This window comes from Corvus cornix, chromosome 6 (genome assembly GCF_000738735.6).
Source record: "Corvus cornix cornix isolate S_Up_H32 chromosome 6, ASM73873v5, whole genome shotgun sequence".
Classification (NCBI taxonomy): Eukaryota; Metazoa; Chordata; class Aves; order Passeriformes; family Corvidae; genus Corvus; species Corvus cornix.
The window spans coordinates 31476944-31501687 of NC_046336.1; the positions used below are offsets into that span (position 1 = coordinate 31476944).

Below are 24744 nucleotides of genomic sequence, written 5' to 3' on the forward strand. Positions count from 1 at the left end.
TGTGCCAAAGGGTTCTACCAAAGCTTACATAAGATGTTCTACATACAGTTTAAAGCAAATACAAGGAATGTTTACCTTTTCTGGACCTCATGACAGGCAGGCCTACACATCAGTGCTACCTGAACTAGTTTCTGCTTTTACTTACTGTGAAATTTTGTCGATCATTCAACTGTGTTCAACCAAGCAATGTAAAATAAACAAAAAAGCTAGGAGTCTTCTCTGAAATGAGCTGATGACAGATTTACAGAATTATTATTGGAATGCTTAATTTTATTCTTCAAGTCCAAGAAATTTTGAAAAAAATAATCTGAAATGTGCCATTTCAATGAATCATAGCTGTATAGATAAAAAGAAACATTTAGCTCAATGAATTTGACTGAAGATTTTTAACCTACTATGAGATCTCCTGAGTTTTAAAAAGATTCATGTGTTTTATTCATTAGCAATTGACTTGTTTAATCTCTTTAGTAACAGCTTTAGCTATACTTGCATAAATTTCAGGAAATTTCAGAAACAGGAAAGATTTGCACTATAAGCAAGAGGCAGGTTCATAAAACACTTCCACTAAAGGCTGACTTACACAGGGAGAAAATAATTCTCAGGTTACGCTTCACTGTACTAAGATGCTGAGATACACCAGGAGAGTAACTCTGTGAATAACCAGGCACAATTTGCACTAAGTTCTTCTACACTCAGACCTAAGTCACTTGCCAGGAACACCAGCTGACCTTGTAAAGCAAGGAGACCTACAGACCCTGAGGAAAAGTCCGTATCCCACATCAGCAGACCCACAAAGGGCCTGAGCAGCCATCTCTGCTCAAGCTTTTTGTGCTGTAATAGCCACATCCCAATCATAAGAAAAAAACACCACTCAGTTACTGGGACTCCACTCCAGCAGTTTCCAGTCCCCCCAGTGAAGATACACAAATATTTCTGAAGACAGCACATAAGCTTCAGAGCAATGAATACCCAAGCTCTGCTCCCTCTTAGGCAAAAGTCTACCCTCATGTTTAAGGAGCAAAACGTAACTTGGGAATATGAACTTAGTTCTGACTTCACTTACAAGGGTTTCAAACTACTGACACGTGCAGAACCACTCATGTTTCTTACCGCTGCATACACCAAATAGTTCTAACAAGTAAGCCCAAAGGACATGCCCAGAGAGCAATGGGCAAGCACAGGGCCCACTGACCATACACAGGAATTAAACCGCATTTAACAAAGATGAGACAAATTTTTCCTTCTTTTCCATGTTATGCTACTTTAAGAGAAATCAAAAAAGTAGAATTATACAAATTTACATGTGCTTCACAATAAAAAGATTTCTAAACTATGCATATTGAAGGTATATGTTAGCAGCAACAACACAAAAAACACTGTGCAAAGGCACTGTGCAAGTGAAATGCTTTTGTTGAATACTTTTCATCAGTGAGGGCAGAACCTTACTTCAGAACTGGAATCTTTAAACTGCAAAAAGTGCAACAACTGTTTTCTGTCTTCTTTTTAAATGCTTAAGACACTCACTGCTTCAGTAAAAACAGCTTATTACCCAAGGCCTCTTCACCGAAGAAATCTGTAAGTCCATTTTTGTGACAAATATCTGTGACTGAAAATTCCAGAAATTCTAATGTGCATTCCACAGCAACTGGAACACAGGGTATCACAAGAACCTCTTATTTAAGGTATATGCACAGGGATATGAAACTTCCTTTCCTTGGAGACTTCTCACAGCTGCAGAGAGGATTTGAAACTGCGGAGGTAAATGAGGCTGGGAGGATGGATAAATGTGCCCCTGTCACAGCCACCTGGTCAGCCCCAGTGACTTCTGCCCAGCTCTACACCATGCACAGCAAGAATATCCACTGAGTGGGGACATTTTAAATAGCAGCAATGGTTTCACAAATCCTTTTACAGCCCTACCTTTCACTGGTTTCCTATTGAAAAGTGATAACAAGTTTTCAAAGTATATAAAAGAACAATTGGATTTTGAAAACTATCATACCTGATACAGCAAGGAAATCATCAATACTTGTTATATCATCCACAGCTTCAGTAAGAACACGGATGTGATTCTCCCATGTACTCCTATACATCTCCATGTTGTTTTTCACAACTTGACTTTTGGGTCTGGCAGCAAGAGCTAAAGCAGCATTAATAACCTGTACCAAAAATAGACAAAACCAACGAAACAATTATTTCTTCAGAAATCAAATCTTATGTTTCACTTAACATAGCAAAGCAGCATTCCTGTTCTCCAAACAAAAGCTTTGCTCAGCTTTTGGTTGCCTTCTCAAGCAGAAATATCAGTCAGATGTTGCTTAGGCCAACTTCCATTTTAGCTTCATAAATTAAGAAGCTGATGGAATAGGACAGCAAAATCCCAACATTTTATTTTTAGTTGGAGAGCTCATACTCTTCCAGTTTGCAAGATATCAAATACCAGGAGGTTTTTACTCACATACACTTCAGGCACACACTTACCAGAACAGCAAACATCAGTTCTGAGTATTAGCTCTTTAACATCAAGAGCTTATTATGGAGTATCTCCACTGAAAGAGAGAATATCAGCCTCTGCCATGTTAAAGTGGGAGGTGCTGCCAGGACAACAGGCATGTCTTTTAGGATTAGAGGCATGGGACATACATCTAGATAAAAGCAGCAGACTGATAGTGTTAGATCAGTTCAGACTAAAACCAGAAATTATACCCACATGAAGAGGGTAGATTTAATTTCTTTCAGAAAAGACTAACTGAAGATGCAAACACTAGATCCTGAAGTGATTCTTTCTATAGATACTTCTTCAGTCAATTAGCTAGAGAGTTTTTTTCCTAATATGGAAGTTTATTGATGTCATATACATAAATATTTTAATATTAAACTAACACATATACCAGGTAGAAGCTGAACACTATTTTCTCCCTTCTGAATACTGCTTATTTATCAAAGGGAGAATGACTAAGACAACAAAACACCATGTAAAACAAAACAAAGAATAAAAACAACATATCCTTGTTGCTGAGCATGGGACAGAATTAAAAAGCACGGGAAAAACAGCAGGAAAATAAGAATCAAACCCACATCCCAAATAAAATATATTACAAGTTGTCTTTTGCTTTCTGAAAAAGGAAGAAGCAGTTCAAATTGCACATTGGTCCTGGAAAGAGCCATAAAAAGACTTTGCAAAATACTTTATTAGAACCAGATATGCTGGTACAGTAACAGCGAGAATTCTGCCTTCCCCATTTTGGTCAGCTGGGCTCCTGACTTGGTAACATTTGTTATAGTACAGGAAAAGAGCAGAAGCTCTAACACTGCCAGGAGCGAAAAGCATCAAACAGGCACCCACCTACGTACTGGGGGACATTTTTAGAAAAGTGGGGATACAAACTGTAATTAATAATTTTTCCAATTCTAACTGTAAACATTTGAAAATGTTGGAAAACATGTTTCAAGCAATCAGCACATATATCTCTGTCCAAATCATATATTTTGTGAAGATGCATAGCACATCCAAAAAGTCAGTTCAGTGCCAATCCCTGTACAGTTGCACATACAGTATCACCTCCAGTTTCTCTATTTCAATAGCAATACCCAAGATACATTAACTTCCCAGATGCAGCACAATATATAAAAGCCCATTTCTGTTTGGCTCTACAACAGCTTCCCCAACACTTTTAAAAGTAAGAAATTTGCAGGAGTTGAGGCTTTAACTGTTTTCATTCCTATCACGCTTAACCCAATTTCACAGGACCAATTTTCTAAGCCAGGGGCTCAAAATTTCATCTCAATAATTCTTAGGTCACATTGGCCCTGTTTTGATTCATCACACAAACTAGTTTAGGTTTTAAAATGTGTCCATCAAGACTGAAATACTAAACAGGTAATTTCTCACTTTTCTGTTTAAGCCTCTAATTGGATATTAACTGGAAGTCAAACTGTTTCTGGTTGAATACAATCATGTCTTTTTCTTACTGCATTTTCTTCTTTGTTTTGGCAGTTACCATGTTGGCTCTGCCAAAAGTAACAATGAGACTGTGCAAAAAGCTGTTTCAGTATCAGAACCAGCATCTGTTATCTTGCCAAAGATAAAAAGAACCAACTTTTGTCTCACCAAATGCAATAAAGAGGTGAAGTGCTTGGGAAGATCACCAAAACTGCTACAGAATGTAGCCAACTTTATCAGATGGGTGCATTTAAAAATCCTGGTGACTCCAGATATTTCTGAAAATAAAGTCCCAAAGCCTGCAGTAACTACAGCCCAGGCAGGCAGGCAGGCACCCTTCTCTAACAGCACAGAGACTGCACTGGCACATCTGATGGGCTGAGGTTGTACAAGGGCTGCAAACCATCACCTCTAAGCACCCCAATAACACAAACCAGAGCATTTACCTTAGGCTTCCCTCAGGAAATTTACAGCTACAAGTAAAATCAGTTCCATCCCACACAAAGGCAGCTAATCCTGAATTAATTATTAAAGGTGACACTGTTCCTAATGGTTCCCCTGGCAAATTGCTCTAATGCTTAATAGCCTACTAAGAAAAGACTTAATTCCACTTTGGATAAACATGGCTTCCCCAAGCGTGGAAACAACTCACAGAAAAACATACCACAGAACAATTCACATTGATAGTAAGGAAAACAAAATCCTGTCATACCTAAGTTGCAGAGCACACTATAGATCACGTCTTTGTCCTGCCAGGAAACCAAGTCGAAGTACGAGACTTATGAGCCAAGCAAGGCTGCTGAGGTTTGAGCACAGATCTACTGTGAGCTTTGCTCTATCTGAACTACCCCAAAGCCACGACCCACAGAATGCATGGTTCAGATTGCGTACTCTCAATCTGGCCTAAGAAACTTGAAGACATACATTATCATATAAGTAAAATGGAGACTTAAAACCCTCTTCTTCTGTAAAAAGAAGGAAAAAAAAATCAAAAAAGGAAAAGAAAATTTCCTATCAGGACACACTCAGTCCCACCAACAAGCAACCAAGTTGAAACCACCACTTTCTTAGCCTTCATGAAGTTTATTAGCTTTTCTACCTCACTCTGTAATTCCACGGTGTAGATTTATCATCTGAATTGGCCTCAAGAAACAATGAGAGGAAAACTCATCAGAAGTCTCCGTTTCATCACTGCTTCCTGATCTAAAACAAGGTTAACATTTGTTACTGGCTAATTAAATATAGCCTTCTTCTACTTTATTACAGCATATTAGGCTGTTCAAATTCCAATATTACTTTTTCCCCATTTGTATTTCTGCATACAAATCTCACAGTTCAGGTTACCAGAAAGCTGCTACTACTCCTGCTCACTGCTGGGGCATTTCACTAAGAGCTAAATTGACAGTTTTCAAATAAATCCTTGGACTTGTGAGCAGAACTTAGACAAGGACAGCATCTGCTATTATTAACTGCGCAGCAGTAATATCCATATGTCTTCATTAAATACATCATACTCTATACATTCCATCAAATGAAAACCAGTCTTTAAAGTTTAACAGAGCAGTGATTACACAAGTTGAGAGAAGCTTGAGGACAGAGCAAAATGATGACAATAAGATGATCCAACCTTCTGCCTAACTTCTGAACAGCTGGTTGTGACATAAAAATACAGGTAAGTGAAAATGAAATCTGAGGCATGCACAGGACATGCAGCTTTCAGGGACATATTCCTGTGCATAATGGGCTAAAACAGGGCGTGTGGGGGGCAGAAAAATGAAACACCAAGACCACAACAGGCCCACAAGCCCACACCTGGACACTGTTCAGGCAGTTAGCTTAAGACTGTGGCACAGGTACTCCTTTATTGCAGAAGTAACAACTTGGAGACAACAGACATGCATCCTGTCATACGAGGCAGGGAAGCAGTGTTCAGTGAGACGGTCCCTTTAGAGGAGGATGAATCATCCAGCCCAAGGTCAGGAAAAGGAGACAACCCAAGAGTAAAAACTGCATATGCAGGGTTGGATTAACATTACAAGAGAATAATTTTACAGGCTTTCAATTAAAAAAACAAGGAAAGAAGCAATGGCAAAGGTCTGTTATGGCAGTGACTACAGCAGAAGAAAACTAGAAATTTCTTAGAAATTAAATATAAGGATATTCTGAATACCAAAACTGTTAGCCCCTCTAACCAAAACAAGAAATGTATCTTAATTAATAGCTTGAGTTCTGTTTGGTGATTATCTTTCTTTTCAGATGAACAGAAGCTGGCCAACCAGCATTATATTCATTTACACATCCAGCAGATTAATTTCCAACAAAATTAGGTGGGCAAATACACCAACTTGACACAGTAACAGCAGAGCCAAGTTCGGTCAAATATTTCTCAAATATGCTCGGGAAATTTACCTCCAGGAACAGAAGGGTCAGTTCTGCCCTAGCGTAAGCTACTACAGTAAAACTGAAAGAGCTCACCCCAGGACAACACCATTTAGAACTTGGCCAGAGTTTTGCTACAGGAAGGTAAAACTTTTTAGCTCCATATTTTATTGCTAAAAGAAGTAAAACGGAATGGTCACATTCAAGGTGAACAGTACATCAGTGTGTCATTTGAGTGTCATTTCTCAAGATCAGAATTCATGTCTTTGTTTAAAAATAACACTATCCCATGCATCTTACACTGATCCCAATTAAGTTATGTAACGTGACCAGTTTCTCAGCATACCTGAACAAAGTTATCGAGGTATGTACACGGATAACACAACAAAACACAGAAAACTGGTTTCTGAGCTTTTAGAAGGTGGATTTTTTCTGAGCTGCTAGTAAACCAAACACCTCATGCTACATCATAAAAGAAATTGCACTGCTTGGGACTGTAAGGAGGAAAACTCATGTCCAGCTGGTTTTGATCGAAGAGAACCTGAGGTTTTTCTTCCTTCTTTCAAAAATGATCACCTGAACGTCTAAATACCAGTCTTGCAGCTGGGGTGGAGTAACTTACTCATCATGACACAGTCTGGAAAGTGGCTGGCTGGGGGGCAGCTCTGCTGGAAAAGGACCTGACACCCTGCCCTGTGTCAGCAGCATTCCCCAATGAAAGCTGACAGCACAGCAGGCTCAAAGGGCACAGCCATAGCTGAGCAGAATAAGAGGTGACACTTGCTGTATCACACCTAGAAAACTGTGTCCACATGTCCAGTTTTGGGCTCTCTGATACAACAGTAAGGCACTGTAGCTGATGTTGAGGTGGACATAAAAGCTACACTAGTCATAATCCATAGTCGAGAAAGGTAGAAAGATTGAGTCTGATTCTGGGAGACTGACAGTCCAGCTGCCAATCTCCTCAAGGCACATTCAGCAGAAGGCCACCAAGACAGGTATGGCCTAGAGCTCTTACTCTGCAAGGAGGGAGAGAGAATTGAGCTTTTTCAGCCTGGGGAAAAGGTGGCTTCAGAGGGCCCTAAGATAGCCCTTCAACACATAGGAGATGACCAAAATGGCAGAGACAGGCTCTTCACAGCTATGCATGGTGGAAGGGTATTCTGACAGCAGTCGGACACTGAGGGAGGAGCTGATGAGACACAGCACAGACGCACACGAGCAATTTCACACCAATGCCAGTCAAGCTGTGGAACAAGCCATCCAGAGAGTTTGTGCAGGGTTTGCACCTTTAAGAAGAAATTTTTTAAAATTAGGGTTTTCAACACTTGATTGGTCAAAGTTTAGAGAAAGGCCAGAGTTCAGTTTGAGCATTGAAACAAACAGCTGTGAGCAAAAGGCTGTAGACATTCTAAGGTCCCTTCCAACCTGAACTACTCTTGTTCTGAAATGCAGTTACAGAATCATTGTATGATAAATACTGACATCAATTCCATCTGGGGCAAGAGTGACTCACTTCCCCAGGGTAACCTAAGAAAGGTAATAGAAACATAAACAGAATGCAACAACATCATTACAGGATTTCCTAGGTCACTACTAGGACACAAGGGTCCTTCTAAAAAAACCACAGAAACATGCTGGCAGTCTGCTATTTGTGTTATTTTAACACAAAATTGTGGGGAACTTATTTCTGTCAAGCTGTGCCTTGTATTTCTCTTAACACAGTGGGAGAGCTTAAATATCCAGATATACCCAAGCTCTGCAAAAAAGTGTATCTATTTACTACTAACTCAAAAAACAAACTTGGAAGCAAAAAAACCCCACTATAATGGTAAAAAGGTGCAAGGATATGTGACACTGTTGCTTTGGCATCTGACCTATAAAGCAATTACAATAACACAGATATGAAGAACCCATAATAATTTAAAAGCTTTGAAAGCTGAGTATCTTGTATACAACATATTTAATCATAAAACGCATTTCAGTCAATATAAATAAATAAAAGTGAGGTCATGTTGATAACAGCTCTAGTCAATACAGACACATTCTACACAAGGGCTAAGTGCATTGCAAGAGTAAATAAATTCCTGGCTGTATTTGTTAATAAAACCAACTTTAATTGTTTTGTAAATTCAAAAGGTGAAATCTAGCCCCCACTGAAAACAGCTGAAAGTGGAAGCAGAGTAAAGGGAGATTGTTTAATCATTATATCAAAAGTGACATACCAAGACAAAGCAAGATTGCACCTCCACAAGAAACTTTCATCCATTTCTGATCATAGGAGAATTTCCATCCAAAGCCCACTCCTCTCCTCACAATATCCTGGAAAATGCTATCTCAGCAGCATTATCTAGTAGTGATATTTATGAGGAGGTAAGTGTACAGGTGGTACATGACCATGAAGTTTCACATTATGTTCAAGATTAGCACATCTATTGCTTCAGACAGATTCAAAAATCCAACGAGAAACAATGATGCAATATAAGAACTCAGCAATCCCTAAAATACTAAATGCAGTGGTGAAAACAGTTAAGACAAATTATGGTACAAGACTGAAATTTCAAAGTCTTATTTGCAACTCCTATTTTGGCAGAGCTAGTACTTAAAGAACTTACTAAGATTCTGTTTCTTTCTCCTTTCCCACAATTTAAAGCAGGAAGGAGGGATCTCACTCAAGGCACTTCATTTAACAGTGAACGTAATTGACTACGTTTGGTAATAAGTTTGGTAAGTTATAGATGGGTTTACTTGTGCTGCGATTACGAGGCAACTCGAAACTCAAAAAAAACCTGTGAACAAAGAGTTATATTACCTCACCTTCAAATCTAGCAAAGGCCTTCTTGATACCAACAATTAAGGGAAGATTTAACTTCTACATGATTATCAGAAGCTACTGGCCAAGGAACTTGTGACTAAATTAAGAGCATACAGGTAAAGCAATCCCTCAAGAACAAACAGAACTGTGGGCAAGGGGGCAAGCCAGCAATTCTACAAACATTATTGATCTGATACACCAAGCAAGAAATTAAACAAAATTCTGCATGGCTTTATCTCCTGGTGCCAGGGCAGTGGCTGCCAGTGATACACAGAAATGTTATTATTACACTGGATAAGTTTTTTGTATTTTATTAAAACAAATTGTGTCATTTCACTCAAAAGCATACCTTCCAACATAGCCCAGCCCTGCTGAGAGGCACAATGCACTTTTCAGGAACAAAACCAAACACACACACACACACAGTCCTCTAAAGCTCCTCCTACCCCTGTACACATCTGTGTTTTGGTTTTCTATAGGGACTACATGCACATTTCTGAATGCATTTGTAACCCTTCTGCAGAACATGCATTCCCATTATTTTAGTTTGAAATGTCACAAAAAGCACAAATGAACTGAAAACACAGATAAATATTCAATATTTACATTTAGGTGGATACTCTATTTATTATTTGGAGACAGACAACAGAATAGGCCAAACACTTAAAAAGACTGATTCTTAAATCCATCCAACAGCTCTTTCCTTCCCGAACTTACTCACCTGACCTGACAAGTGAAGCAGACAGCAGAACCCAAAATATATTGGGCTTTTTTTGCAGGTTGGATTGCAGGTGTTTGATGTGCATGGAATCATAATTTTTGTTACTCTCACTTTCTCTATTTTGCACTACTGAAACTCAAGTACAGAGAACAAATAAACACTTCTGTTTCTGCCTTGCTGGAAACAGTATCTGTAAGCGACCCACAAAAGGTTTTGGACAGGATATTCAAAAGTATGGGGGTGGATTGCACAAATCTCCTAGTTTATTTCAAGAACTGAAAGTGCATTTTTTTGACTCAACCAAAAAACCACTGTTCCTCAAACTGTATTTTTTGTATAGCTATACACCCATTATCCAGGATCTCACCTAGGACCCAGCAAATCATAGCACTGGGCAAATACATTAAATAATTTTAGCTGCAGTTTGAATGTTCTAACTTAACAATTGCTTCCTTTGTAGCCAGAGTTTGTTTATATGTTCTCAGAAAACACAGAACACTTCATCCAAGTTTATCGAGCCTTGAGCAATGCATTCTCAAATAAAATTCTGATTTCAAGATAAGCATATTCTTAAAATGGAAGGCTAAAATAATCCTCAAGATTTACCAATACATGCAAGAGGAAATAAAAAAACCCCATTGAGATCTGCTTACAATGGTTTTGAGTATGAAATAACAAAACAAAACACAGTGGAAGTCATATCTTCAACAGCGCTCCATCCAGAACTGGAGCTCAGCTACCTACAGTTAACTATAAACATATTTACCTTTGTGTTCCAAGCCTCTTCATGCAGCAAAGTTTTTTAGAGATGTAAACCTTTTCTTAGGCTGTGTAAATGCTCCATCACAGCACACCAATAGTACCAACTACATTGGGATAAAGCTTCTTCCCACTGGGGATAGCTGGGTTTGCTGATCAAACTGGGATAAGCCATGCAGCACACATCACACTCCCACAGCTACGGTACAGCTTCCCAGAGGATGCAGACATAAAGAAAACTCTCCAGGGACTTACACAGTCTAAGGACTTGATCTCAAAAGGTGTTCAACATAGAAAGCCCCCGTGTCTAAATACAACACCCATAATTATCAATCAAATCAGTTGCATACTAAAATTACAACATAAAACTGAAGCTTATGTCATTAACCTTCTGCTTACTGGATTTCACATTCAAGTAAATCTTTAGTCCAATTTATAATGTAATGCATATAAAACAGAAAGGCCCTTATGGACTATTCATCCATTTACCAAACTTCAGAGCGATGAAATAAAACTGTACTGGAACTAGAACAATTGCAGTGTAACTACACTACAGCTACAGTCCTCAAATATTTGGTAAGATGAACACACATATGGATTACATTTATAAACTGGGGGGGAAAGACATCAGTAAAGCCTCAACATGTATGACACAACTATTGTTTCATGTACATCTTAAAAGTATGTTATGCAAAATCCCAACCAAAACAGCAACAAGAAAATACAAACAACCTACTAAATCGTTATTAATTAGTTCCTCATTCCTTCTTGGGATTTCTAACAAAACCATCACCATTACAAACAAAACTCTTCTTTAGTTAATTATCTAAATGGCCCTAAATTTCCTGTAACATCTATGAGCTACAGTATGGTCGGAGCAGAAGAAATGAAGAGCTGAAACCAACAGCAAGCTTTCTACCTCACAAAAAAACCCAAATTACTGAATAGACAGCAGAAAGCTTTAAGGAGAGTTACACAGAGACAGGGACATGGAGGTTGAAAATCCATAATGTGCCTGTGGAAAGAACAGGTAGAAATAATCTGGTGAAAAAGTGGGATTCACTGGCACCCTCAAGGATATTCCATGTCATTCACACAGTCAGACAAGCTCCAATTTTTCACCTGTTTCTGCCATAGTCAAAGATGTAAGCTGCAGCAAACATTATCATGCCCTTTCTGGTCCTGGAGGTCTCTCCTGTTCTCCCAAGGCCTCACTCCATTCTCCTGGCCCCTCACTGCAGGCTTCAAGGACCTTGGCTAAGGCTTTCTTTGCTGCAGCCTACAAACACCCCAATCTTCCTGGGCTGCTCCTCTCTCCCAGTTCAACACAACACAACTGTGGACAGACAAAGCCAACAGCCCATGCAGACCAGATTCTTCCTCTAGCAGGATTAGTGCCAGAACACTTCAGGTGATGTGTTTGTCATCACTTACAGCATGACCAGCAAGGGAAAGAGCCTGCTTGGGTTAAGTAGGAACATTCAGTACCTGTGGTTTAACCCCAGCCAGCAATTGAGCACCACACTTGAAGCTATTCATGCAAGCAAAGGAGAACAAGGAATTCCTATCTTCAGGCACACATTCAGCCAACCCCAGGAAAACAGGGCTCCATCACTGGTTTTACACACAAAGTCATGTGGGCTTGTTCTGATGTTCTTATTATAGTCATGTGGTCAGAACACTTTCTACAGTACATCCTCTTACTGTCTGGTCAATTAGAGCAAATGCTCTTGTCCAGGACAAGAACTACCACCCTGTTAGCCTGGTCTCATTTCCATTCTTGGGTGTCAGAAGCTACACAGGATAGCAGTTCAATATTCGAGGAAGTTACTGAAAGGGACAATTAAAATTTGTGGTAGTCTGTTAACCCACTGCTTTTGTGATGCCATGTTCCCCCTCCTGCTCTCCCCTGCCCTTAGCCTTGGCCACTCTCTCAGGCTCTCTTTATTGGTTCCTGTACCCCAACGCCGCCCAGGGACTGCCCCTGAGCCCCTAACAAAACCCCCCTAACACCCAGACCACGAGGTCTCTCTGCCTCTAGGGATCAAGGGGACAAGATGTGATTAAAGTCCTCTCAAACCCCTATGAGAGACCCTTCTCACCTCCTCTGCCATCACTGGTTGTAATGCTGATAGCAGGATGGAGCAAGATCACGGGATCGTCCGAAATGGACCGTGTGATGCGACCGAGTCACATTGCCCTAAGCAGCCCCGCTGAGCTCTCAGGAAGCTACAGCCTGCTAAGCAAAATCTAGCGATTACAACAAAAATTCAGAGTAAGGTTATGGCATCCTAGCCAAACATATTGTCCACATCTTTTTCTGCTAGGGTGCCAATACCAGTACATTTGGGAAACAAAACATGAAAACCGACACCACTGAGGTTTTCATGGAGCTCTTAACAAACCCCAAATGATCTACAAGTACACATCAAGTTGTCTGTGTAGCCTACAAAATCCTAAGAATAGTTTTGAAAGCACTACAATCCCATGACACAGATAATGGCATGACCTTATCTGAAAACTGAAATTTAATTCTCATCAATTCACCAGGTAAAGATATACTGGTGGGAAAATAAGCTTGGTAAAAAACACCTGGAATTAGTGTTTGCAATAGCAGCAACAGCTTTATGATGTAAAGGAAAGCTTTTCTAATCAGAAGCGTAAATCAGACTCTGCCTCCATGTCAACAATAATGCACAGCCATATAAGAAATACAGGAAGGAAACAAACTGCTGCTGTACTTGCTACTTTTACTATTATTTTTAAAGCTGCTATGACACATTTCCTAATTACTTTTAATTAGGAATTAAGTAAAGCAGGCAGTCAAACTGCCAGATATTTTTGCAATATAAATGCAAAATGTAACACAGAAAAACCCCCTGCAGATCATATCACCTCTTTGCCATATTTAATGACATTATAGCATTGTAGTTTGCACAAAGAAATCATGAAAACACATGAAGGGTAGTCATCCATTGCCTTGAATTTTATGCTAGTGCTATAAAATCATTTAAAAGCTCTTCTTAAAATCCTGGAAGCTCAGAGACCTGAATCAGCCAACATTGGTAACATTTGCCCTTTCACCCCTCTCCAGGTCAGATACTCCACAGATTGATGGAATGACAGGGGCTGGAAGGGACTGCTGGAGGTCAATCTGGTCCTGCCCAAGCAGGGGCACCCAAAGCCAGCTGCTCAGGACCGTATCCAGATGATTCCTTTAATATCCTCCCTCAGAGCTGTGCCAGAATTTCCCCAAATCACTGAAGTCTGACCCTGCACAAAGGGAAAATGTAAGCATGCAGGGAATAAAAAGAAATTGTTGTGCCTTTGCTTTCCAAGCTCATGCAGAAGGTAGTACAAACCTCCAAAAAGCTTGTTCCTTAGCTGCAGCTCATGGGACACAGAGGCATACACAAGAATGTGGACCATACAGCCCATCCTATCAACTGTGCAGCTACACCAAACTCATGTGTACCTCATCCACATCCCTAAGTGCTTTCCAAACGAAGTGCTTCCATCTGTTCCTCACCTACATCCCCAGGTCGCAGCGGTGCAAGCAACTGCAGCCACCCTGACTCCTAAACACAACACCAGCAGTCTGTGATGCTCAGGCCCTGAGGTTCAGCCACGCACTGCAGAGTAAGGGTGAGAACCCACAATCTCTCTCTTCAGTTATTTGCATACTTTTATATGATTGGTTCATGCTTCCCCTCCCTGTTTTAGGCATAAGTTTTTTAATATTCATTTCCCTTAGTTAAATGTAATAGTTCTAGAAGGTTCTGTCCTACTCAACATTCCATTGGTTTCTTCCCTAAGTCCCTCCTATGTACGGCTCCCATTGGTTCCCTTACCCTCAACCCCACCTCCTGTCAAATATCCCATTGGCTGTAATCCTTTTCCCTGCCTTCCCTATCCCCAATATAAAATCTCTGGACCCTGTCAAAAATTTGGCTCTTCGTCCCTGTCCGTTCATCTGGATAAATCTCAGCGTGCAATCCATACGGAGAGTCCCCTCTTTTTATACTTCTTCACCTCTGCCTGCGTGCGCTCACATTCAGTTCAAGGGGAAGCTCCCTCGGGTGAGGAGCACACCCGTGTGCCTGCTTCTTTGTGTGTGTGCCTGCTGTAGTGCAGTCGGTCTGTGGCTAGATGTCCGGGCTCTCTTTGGGCTAGCACGCAAACCCAACACCAGGTGAGTGCAGAGTGCTGAGCACCCACAAGGATCCCCATCACACTGCCAGTGTTCCAGCTGGAAAACATCTCCAGGTGAGGTGTAAAGCTGGTAACAGAGATGCACAATGCCACAGAAAAAAGCCATGCTAGATGGATCTGTGGATCAATGATTTTAGCTCCTTCCTTCAACAACAGCAATGAGTCCCTGTCAACCTGTGCTATTTACACCTCTCTGTTACTGCAATGAGCCCCTGTCAACCGGTGCTATTTACACCTCTCTGTTACTGCATGCTACAGCTATTTACATTCTCAGCTCTTTACTGCTGTACACCCCTCTCTTCCAAAAACCATGTCAACCTCCATCTCTTAACGGTGGTATTATTTTGCTGTCTTGTACTACTCTAAGCTTTACTACCCTCCTCCCCAGACTCAGTAGGTTTTTTACCACAAGTCTCTAATAACGATACTTTATTGCCATTGTTCCCTTCCGGGCATATAGCTGTAAGACCGTCACTAAAAAAATGTAGCATCTCAAAATAACTTACAAATTCAGAAAAAAAGGATGAAGTTGAAGAGATAAAAAAGAAATACCTTTCCAGGAAAAATCCTTTCAAATTCTAAGGGCAAAGGAAAAAATAAATGGTTTATAAAACATTCATAGCATCTTGGTGCAATATGAATCTATCACAAATGCCCTCCAGCAACTTTAAAAACTCAATCAGTCTCATGTCTTATGTCCACTGACTGCAGGTGAGGCAAGAAGAGGATAAAACAGGACAGCTTCTGTATTGTTACAGAAGCTGAGGCTACTCAGGGTTTGCATTTTTGTTTAATATTACAAAGTGAGAATTTGTTGAGGATTCTATTCTAACACAACAGATACTGAAGGATGAAAGTTAAGACTGAAGACCTCAAGGCATTTTGTAGTTAATTGTTCTCTCTCCAAGTACTATCATAAAAGAGCCAAGCAGTCACAGTCAGCATGAGACTTTCAGGGGAACCTAAGAGTAACAGTGGGGGGGTTTTTCCCCCCTTCAAACTGTTTGTTGGAGAAGTTCAAGCCAAAGCAATCTAAGTCTATTTGTACAGAAGCATAAAGTACTGTACCTTCCAATATGTTTTGGTGTTTCACAGCTTTATGATTCATAGAATCCCAATAAGCTTGCTACAAGGTTTTTAAAATAACAAACCTCAATTTCCATAAATGGAGCAAGATAACATCCTACAAATACTAGTGTCAGTCCATTATACTAGAGGATATAAGAAAGATTTTTGCCTTGTACCATTTTCAGTCCTTGCCATATAGCCAGACAAGCTGGCTTTGTACATGCCCCTTTAGCACAGATTTCCCTTCACATGAACACTGCATTGCTCTGATGGTACAGAGCCGCATCCATCCAAACAGGGTCACACATTGTTGTGACAGCTGAGGACTAGACTAACAACTTTTTCCATGCAGTGTCTCCTGGTAGCCAGTAACAACAGCTCTCTAATACTGGACATTGCCTTCTCTCACCAAAGCTGTGCCACTGCCAGGTCAAGCTGGCATCAGTTAATGAAGTCTGCAGTGCCCCCGAAAGCAGCAACTGCTCTTCCTCTAGACTGCCCTCACTCCTTCCCTTGAGCCAGGCAAGCCTGTTGAGGCATCCACACAGCAAACTACACTGGGCAGCTGACCTGAAGTAAAACTTAACCTTCCTGCTTCCCAGGTGGATTCACAGCAGTTTCCTGACCCAGACTGCTGAGCAGCTATGTGACTGCTACTGCTACTCATGAGAGAAGGGGCAGAAATGAGAGCTTGGGAGCAGGGAGGCAGGAAAGTCTCCAGCAGCACTGATGCTGTAAGCCAGACCAAACTGGTTGTGGAACCAGGATGTATGAGAAGGAACTAAACACAGGACTGCTCAAGAAGTCTACCATAGATACCAAGGTTAATGACAAAATCTTCATTATCTTCAGCAGCATTGTGTGTGAACTTTGCAACATGGTGAAAACCTACATGAACAACTTCACCAGAGTAACTTTCCTTTCGTTTTAGAAATAATATTACTAAGGCACAATACATACTCTTAACTAAACTCTCCACTGAAAGGCTAGAGATGATACCCAAGAAGTCTGATACTGTTGGATACTAACATCTGTTTTCTGTTTTTTAAAGCAGATGGTAGAGAACTCACTGATTTACCATGTTCTCCCCCATTACTTCTGCCCTGTATTTGAAGGAAATTATATTAATACAGATAAAAGGAGATGCCGTACAGATAGTTCAACCAAGAAGATGAAACTGTGGTTATTAAAGTGATATTGGTGAAGAGTTTTTATGAGGTTAATAAAAAAATCTTCTTCGGTCTCCCCCACTATTTAATGTGCCAAAACAAATAACAAAATGGATGATTGATTTTCTCTCATGAAAGAGTAAATACATAGGAAATGTGAATTGCTAGCTTCAAAAATCCACACCATCATAAAATACATACTTAAGCTCTAATACCTGAAAAATGCAACACATGAAAAGATCCTGCCCACTGATTAGCTATCAAGTCTCATTTTTGTGAACAAGAATTTTCATGTTTGCTAGTACCTACTTTCTAAAAAATTACACGGAAGGAAATAATATCCATTTATCTGTATCAACAAAAAAGGGCTAGACAATTTAAGTGTAAATCAACACATAGCTCAAAGGAAGAGCTAAATTCCTCCATTCATTTTCATAACAGAAAAACACAAATACAGTGCTTAATTTTGAGAAAAAAAATTATAGGGCATTCACATTAAAGCTTAAGCAAAACTTATGAAGCATAACAAAGTTATGATCATTTTCTAAGAAAGCAAGCAGAGAATACACAAGCCCTGCTTGGAGAGTAGAGCTTCTCAAGTTGGAATTTTGTGCGTGTGGGGCACGGTGCTGTCACTGTTGGGCTGCTGAAGGCTTCCATGACACTTTACACTGAACTGGTGGCAATCACTGTACTTTATGAGCAGAGAATGCAAGTGGCTACTGGACTGGAATGGAGATGCTTTGCCTGGATCCCTTCTGCAGACACACACACACACTCTCCAAAAGACTCTTCAATCCTTCAACTCTTGGTTCTGTGGTATTTCTAAATTTGCTGATAAACACAGACTGTTTCACATCATCCTGAAAGACACGTGGCGGGCTTAATACTGTCTGCTAGCAAGATAGGAAAGGAAGCCTCACTACAACAGTACTGAAATTATTAAAATTGGAAGAAAGGAAGGCTGCAGGGGCTGGTTTCTTGCAAAGCTTGGTGTGTTTTGCCCTTCTCACCACCACAGGTACACAGCTGTCAATAGAGAAACAGCTCTACAATACCAAAATACAGCAGTCAGTTCCAGACTGTCATGTTGGCATTGAAGAAACAGATGAATTATGCTGGACAAGCCCAATACAAAATGTTCAAGACAGCTGTCAGATCAGTATTTCAACGGTCTGGAAACATGATGTGTATGAATATATTCCCACTGATCAGCTCAGCATCTTGGTTACCCCAATACCTCCCTCCACATTACCTGAACTACCACAGTGATCTATTTACAAAACTTCTGTAGCCAAAAAACCATGTTCTGTATTTAGTGGTTTACCATATACCAGCCAGTATTAAAAACTACTAGTAGCATATTAAGTTCTAAGCAGCAAGAAAAGATGGCATTCAAAATTACAGCTGAATCCTTCACAAAGGTGCCACGTGTTACGCACTTCTCATTAGTTACATGTTACATAGAATTGCTTCTCACCTCTGTTTGTAACCAGATGGTTTCTATCTCTCAATACTTCAGAGAAAAACAGAGCTCACCAAAATATTAAGATCCAAGGTTCTCCTTATACCAGTGCTTACACATCATCTTTAAAATATCTGGTAAAATATTCCATGGGATTAAATGAGTTTCAAACATTTTTTTTATCACCATCTAAAGATTAAGCTAAACCATGAACATTCGTGTGTTTTTGCTGCATTTTCCTTCCTTTCATGATGTTCCAGTAATCACCCTGTACCACTCCAGTAACTAGCAGCAAGATCCAGTGAGAGCTCCCTTTCAAAGGAAGTGAGCCTAAAATTCACTGTTTCAGATACAGTTATTCTAAAATATCCCAAACCCCCTGCTCCTTACAATTTTCAAGGGATCTTTATGCTAATGAAAAGGCTCTAGGCAGAGCCCTCTGACATGCTGAAGGTCCCCTTTGCTGTTGCCTTAAAACCACCCACCTCTGATCTCCACGTTGACACAACTGTTCCAGCTTTAGGCTCAAGGTCATTCTTCTCAAAAGTGGCAGCTCAGGATTTGAAAGCTCATTAGACCATAAAAATGTAAAAACCTATGAAGAATTTAGATAGGGAAGCCAGATTCTCATCTGCTACCCTAAATGTGGGAAACCAGAGATTAATTTTCCATCTCTCTGTTGACAGGTTGTTCCAGTTTGGCCAAATTTAGAAATATATCCTCTGAGAGAAGGCACAACCACCCCTCCCCCACCAGGTTCGGGAAAAAATACATTTTCCTCGAAGGAAAGTGAAGAAGATAAACTATTTATTTAACAAACACATGGGAAGGAAAATAATGTTAGATGGTAAAATCTTTCACTGTAGAGGAAAAATCCTGGGAAAGTGTTCAAGTCCTCCCTTTGGTCTCCTCGGAGCTGGGGCTTGGGCCGGGGCCAGGCCCTCTGTGCCCAGTGGAAAATCCTCCCGATGTGCTCTGATGTTACAGCAATCAGGCAGTCCAGTAGAAAAGGGAGAAAATCCGAAATTCCAGAGAAGGAAATGCAAAGTCCAACTCTCAGTCTCTCTCCCGAGAACAAGAAACTGAAAACAACTGGCCAAAAACTGACTGGAAAGCAGCAAGCCGGGTGCTTCCTCGCTCCCCTGCCCCAGATGGGGAAAAAAAAAACCTGCTATCTTTTTGTAACCTTGAACGAACTGCAAACTGCTTTGAGAAAGTTTTGCTCCATTTTTTTCCTTCCCCCTCTCAGGCTCAGTTTAGAGGCATAGAAAGGCACAAAAATTAATTTCTGGGCATAGGCAGTGATATGGGATACACATCATAAGGTCACCCCAAGACACAGGTTTACCATCTACCAGGTATTCCAGAGGACTATTAGAGCAACCACAGTCTTCTCCAAACACACCACTGAACTGAAGCACAAGGGTAACAAACCCAAAACGGGTATTAGCAAAACAGCTCTACAGATTTATAGCCTTGCTATTCAAAAACAAAAACTTGTTTGCTTTTGTTGGTTATTTCCCTTCTTTCTTTCCCATGCATTCATTTGAAGTCAAGATTTTGTTGGCACCCCAGGACAGTAACATGGACTCCCACTACAAGTGACACTGGAGATTGTACTTACCTGACACCACCCAATTCTCCCAACCAAAAGTGAGTTATATGAACACAAATTATTCTTCCTTCATCAAATCATATGCAACCAGCTCTTTTTTTTTTTATTCTACTATTACTGATTTAACAGTAAATTAATTTCTCATGGAACATTCATGACATTCCAGGATCATTATGTGTTTTGCATTGGCTCTAATATAAATGCCCAGCTTATTTCATTTGTTTAACAGTCAAAATATTTGATAATAATTTCACATGAGAAAACAAACAAAAGAGTTCAGAATCAACCCTCTACATTTTACCTACAGTAGAGTATGATTAATGTAACAAAAACCAAAAGGCTTTCCTCTAGCATTTGCCAATTCTGTAACTGCCAATTCTTTTCCCCTGTGCTCCACAGGAAGTTTTGCTGTCAAGACTCCAAGGTGTTTTCTGTAGGTGTTAGCAATTTTTTTCGGTTCGTACTTTTTGGGGCATTTGGGGTGGGGAGGCTCTACTGTATTTCTACTATCTCAGATTTCAATCCATAGCGCATTTCCCTTCAAGAAATATTTTGCAAAGCACATAAAATACCTTTCTTTTCACTCTGAAGATTTAAGAGCATTGGGGAATTTTCTCATTCTGAACTATAATTGATATGCCTCACAGGGAACTTAAGAGATGATTATTTTCCCTATGGAGGGTTTTTAAATGATACGGCATAATCTGATTTACTGAAAAAATGCAGGAGCCTTAATATGCTATTTCTTACTTCGGTAAAATGCGGATTGCTTTGATAGGGCATGGTCCTTATCTAAGAAAGCAGCGAATCCTGCACAATGAACACACCATTAGTAGTAATACAATCTTACCATGTGCATTCCACATTCCCTTTTTAGACAGATCTATGATCATCAACTAACTCACCATGGTTTACCTCAAAGTTAAACAAACCAACAAACAAAAAGAAAGAAACTCAAGAAACTTTCATTTTACTATAGGAAATTAAAAGCCTAGAAACTTAAATGGCTGTGAAGAAAAAAATCAATATTTTTAGTCAAAGTTTGATTTTAGGAATTTCTGGTATCAGATATGTAGGTTTCAATTTCAATTAAAAAGCTGCATCTAGATGCCTAACAATCCATTATAAAAGTGCACTTGACCCCCAGAGAAACAAAGAAGCTGGAAGAAGCCACCTTCTTACAAATCCAGTAACACATTAAATCACATAAGAGTGTGATCTAAAATACAGAACTTTTCAAGTTTTTAAACCAGACATTGAAACAATTATTCAAGAGAAAACACTGATTTGTGACATTTTCAGAACAGTACATTTCCTTGACAGAAACCACTAAGGCTTGCATTTATTCAACAGGCATAAAATGGACTTCTCAAACTTGCTATTGAACATATTAATATTTGCTCTTCATCTTTCATTTCAACTACATTTACCACAAAAGGGTAAGAACACTTCAAAGAACTAATGATCTTGAAATTATGCAGCCTCAAGGCTGCAACACAGATCAGATTCACAGAAATCAGTAAAATCTTTGCTCTAAAAGATTTAACTGCAGAAGTTTTTATATCTCTGTAACTCTGAACGTGACAAAGTGAACACATTTTCGGTACTTAACATCTTAGAAAAACTGTATCTGTGCTTTTTTTCATTAATTTCCTTACAACAAGAGTTCAAGCTTTTAAACTGGTGATAATCAGAAGAATTCACACTTTCCTGTTCACATTAGCAAAAACCAAATCAAGTGATGTCTTCCAAGTTAAAGGTCAAAATAGGTTTTGCTTTCCAAGAGTTAATTATTCCCTATTTTTCACATTACAATGTTCAATCAGGTTGATTTCAGAAACAGAGCAGCATATTTTTGCAATTACAGTTTTTACAGCTTTTCAGAACTCCCAATCAATACATACTATTAACCATTGCTATGTCAACTACAGAGAAAACAAACAGATTACCTAAGTATCTGCATTTATCATTTGGTCTCCATCTGCCACGCTGTGTAAATGGAATGTAAGCTTAGACAAAAGGAACATAACTAAACAGCTGTGTTATGTGACAATAACATAGTGTATGGTGAGGGCACTGGAATGGGAATGAATTGAACAAGTCCTACCTGTGGGCACAAAGTCTCAATGTGATTAGCTGCCATTTGGACAATTTTCGTTCCATCTTCATTTGTTGACAACGAACAAGCAAGATTGGCAACCTTAAATAAAATAAATAAACAAACAGCCTTGTAAGCAAGTATTCCTCCACAGACTTCAAACTTGCCAAAAAATATCTCTGCTAGAAAGCCTTCATGGGATGGGGGGGCGGGGAATATTTTGTCAGAGGATGTTTTTGAACAAGGAAACACTGCAGGAAGGAAAAAGAGCTGTGGAAAGAGGTGATAGTGACGAGAAATCTTATGACCTCACCCCAATTTAGGCTCAGCAGGTAACAGTTGCAGAGTGGTGTTTAGAAAACAGGAGGAAATTTCCAAGAAAGACCATAAGGTTTCAACAGATTGCTTGTGATCTGTTAATTTTTCAGAGCCCTTCCAACCATGATCAGCATTTCCACTGTTTTTTTAATACTTACTTTTAAGACCTTAAAGCTCAAATAACATTTATCTTGACTTGTAATAAGACACAAAGTAATTTCTGCTGTGAGCTATTCACAGATCATTCTTTTAATCCGTGGTACGGTTTTCTACTGAAACAGTCATATATATACCATATACAGTGCAACTAACAGTGAAAACATATGGAAACTCTAAATCTGTGAAACAACAAATCTATCTTCTATTATACCATACACCATAGAGCTACAGCTTCCTTTTAAGCAAAAACCTCTTCCACAATGCTCCACAAGTTTAAATGGATTAAGGAAAAAGCATCTCACTGCAGCTGAACATCAACAGGCTGTAAGAGACAGGTTTGACAAAGGTACAATAGAGGCTGGGATACTGGGATCCAGTAGTTCTTTTTATCCTACTGTAGAAGTATCAAGTCCTTCCGTAAAACTACTCCACACTTGTTAATTATCACAGCCTTCCCTGAAGTAGCAGTACTGCCTCCACCCACCCTAATGTTAATGTAGACCAAAAACTGCCTGAGAACTAGACCTCTGCAGTGCTGCAAATATGAACACAGACAGGCATAGCTATTCTGGAGTAATCCAAAATTCATAAAACAACTTGTACAGTTCAGCTGCCATGAAATAAAAGCAAATCTTCCTTTATCAACATTTTATGGCACTACTACTAGTTCAATGATGATCTATTATCAAAGGCTTTTATTATTCTTACTTAATTGATATAAGTAATTACAAGGCATTAGCGCACAGACTAATTACTTTTCCTATTTAAACTTCAGAAAAGACTAAGACACTTTCTGAAGGGGATGAGATCTAGAATGCAGAGCCTTCCATGTACACCTGTGCCTACACAAAAATACTTCATAAAACTTTCCCTGGTTCCGTACCCATATGATGTATTATCTTGTCCACATAATAAACAACGGTTAAGACTGAAGAAATCCAGTTTTCATCAATGGATTGACACTGTACTCTTATTTGAAGTAATCTGCTATGGGTTGGCTTTTTAATGCAGTATCTGAAAAAACTGGGTTTGATTCTATGCTTTCCTTCCTGACTCTTCAGCTTAAATTGCTAACAGACAATTTTATATCATCACATTACAACCAACCCTAGGAGATGCTATTCCCTCCCCTCAAAAAAAAAAAAAAAAAAAAAAAAAAAAAAAAAAAAAATCTATTTTTTCTTCTTTGGATTGAAGGTCAAGGTCAAGAATTTTCACTACTGGTCCCAAGAACTAATTCATATTGACTTGAGTATTTTAATTATTCCTTTGCCCCAGTTGCTGAGCTGCTTCTGTGTTCTTTATTTAAATCTGTGTTCACTCACACTTTGTTACTACACCACCTATGCAAAATGAAACACTCTACAAGACTTGGTGCAAACATTATTGATTTAAAGAACTCCTCTATGCCTAAAGCAGTAATAATTCAAAGGTAAAATAAAAAGGCAATGCCAGCCATTCCACCAGGACAAAACCTCTCAGCAGCAGTTTCTTTTTTCCCCTCTTTACCATAAGGTTCCTTAGGCTTATAAAATTTATTCCGCAGTTTCCAGAAAAACTTTACTTTCTTTTCTTGGAATCCACTACAAACATGTGCAATACAGAGCCCCTGTTTATGAGTGAGATACTGCTGTGAGTAGTTTTGTTCCTGTCTTGACAAGCAAGGCAGATACAGAGACAGATTACAACAACTTTTTATCCTGTTTCCCAGTTACATCAGCTCCAGCATTCCAGTACAAACACAGAGCTTGATGTAAATTGTGCCACAGTCACAGAATAGTAAGTTAGAATGAAAGAGGTTTCCAGAGATCACGTAGTCCAACCCCCTGTTCAAAATACGAGAATAAACTTGAAACCAATGCGTGCCAAAGGCTTTATGTAACAGATCAGCATGTGGTGACAAATTCTCTGTGTGTTACCAGATCATGTGGGAAATCAGAAGGGTAGAAAGGTGTGGCTCTTCTCCAACAAAGCATGCTCAGGTTGGGAAGGATCTCTTAATCTGTAAGTACTCCCTTTTATT

At 39.5% G+C, this 24744-nt stretch overlaps 1 protein-coding gene across 4 annotated transcripts in view; it reads right to left on the reverse strand.

Annotated features, from left to right (window-relative positions):
• The window catches only part of CTNNA3 (catenin alpha 3), a 430393-nt gene that overhangs the window by 133295 nt on the left and 272354 nt on the right, over nucleotides 1-24744 (reverse strand). For all 4 annotated transcript variants that reach the window (XM_019286635.3, XM_019286634.3, XM_010400758.4 and 1 more), the window contains 2 exons: nucleotides 22254-22346; nucleotides 2003-2159 (listed from right to left, as the gene is read on the reverse strand). In XM_019286635.3, the coding sequence (XP_019142180.1) occupies nucleotides 2003-2159; nucleotides 22254-22346 (250 nt within the window). The remainder of the gene's footprint in view (nucleotides 1-2002; nucleotides 2160-22253; nucleotides 22347-24744) is intronic.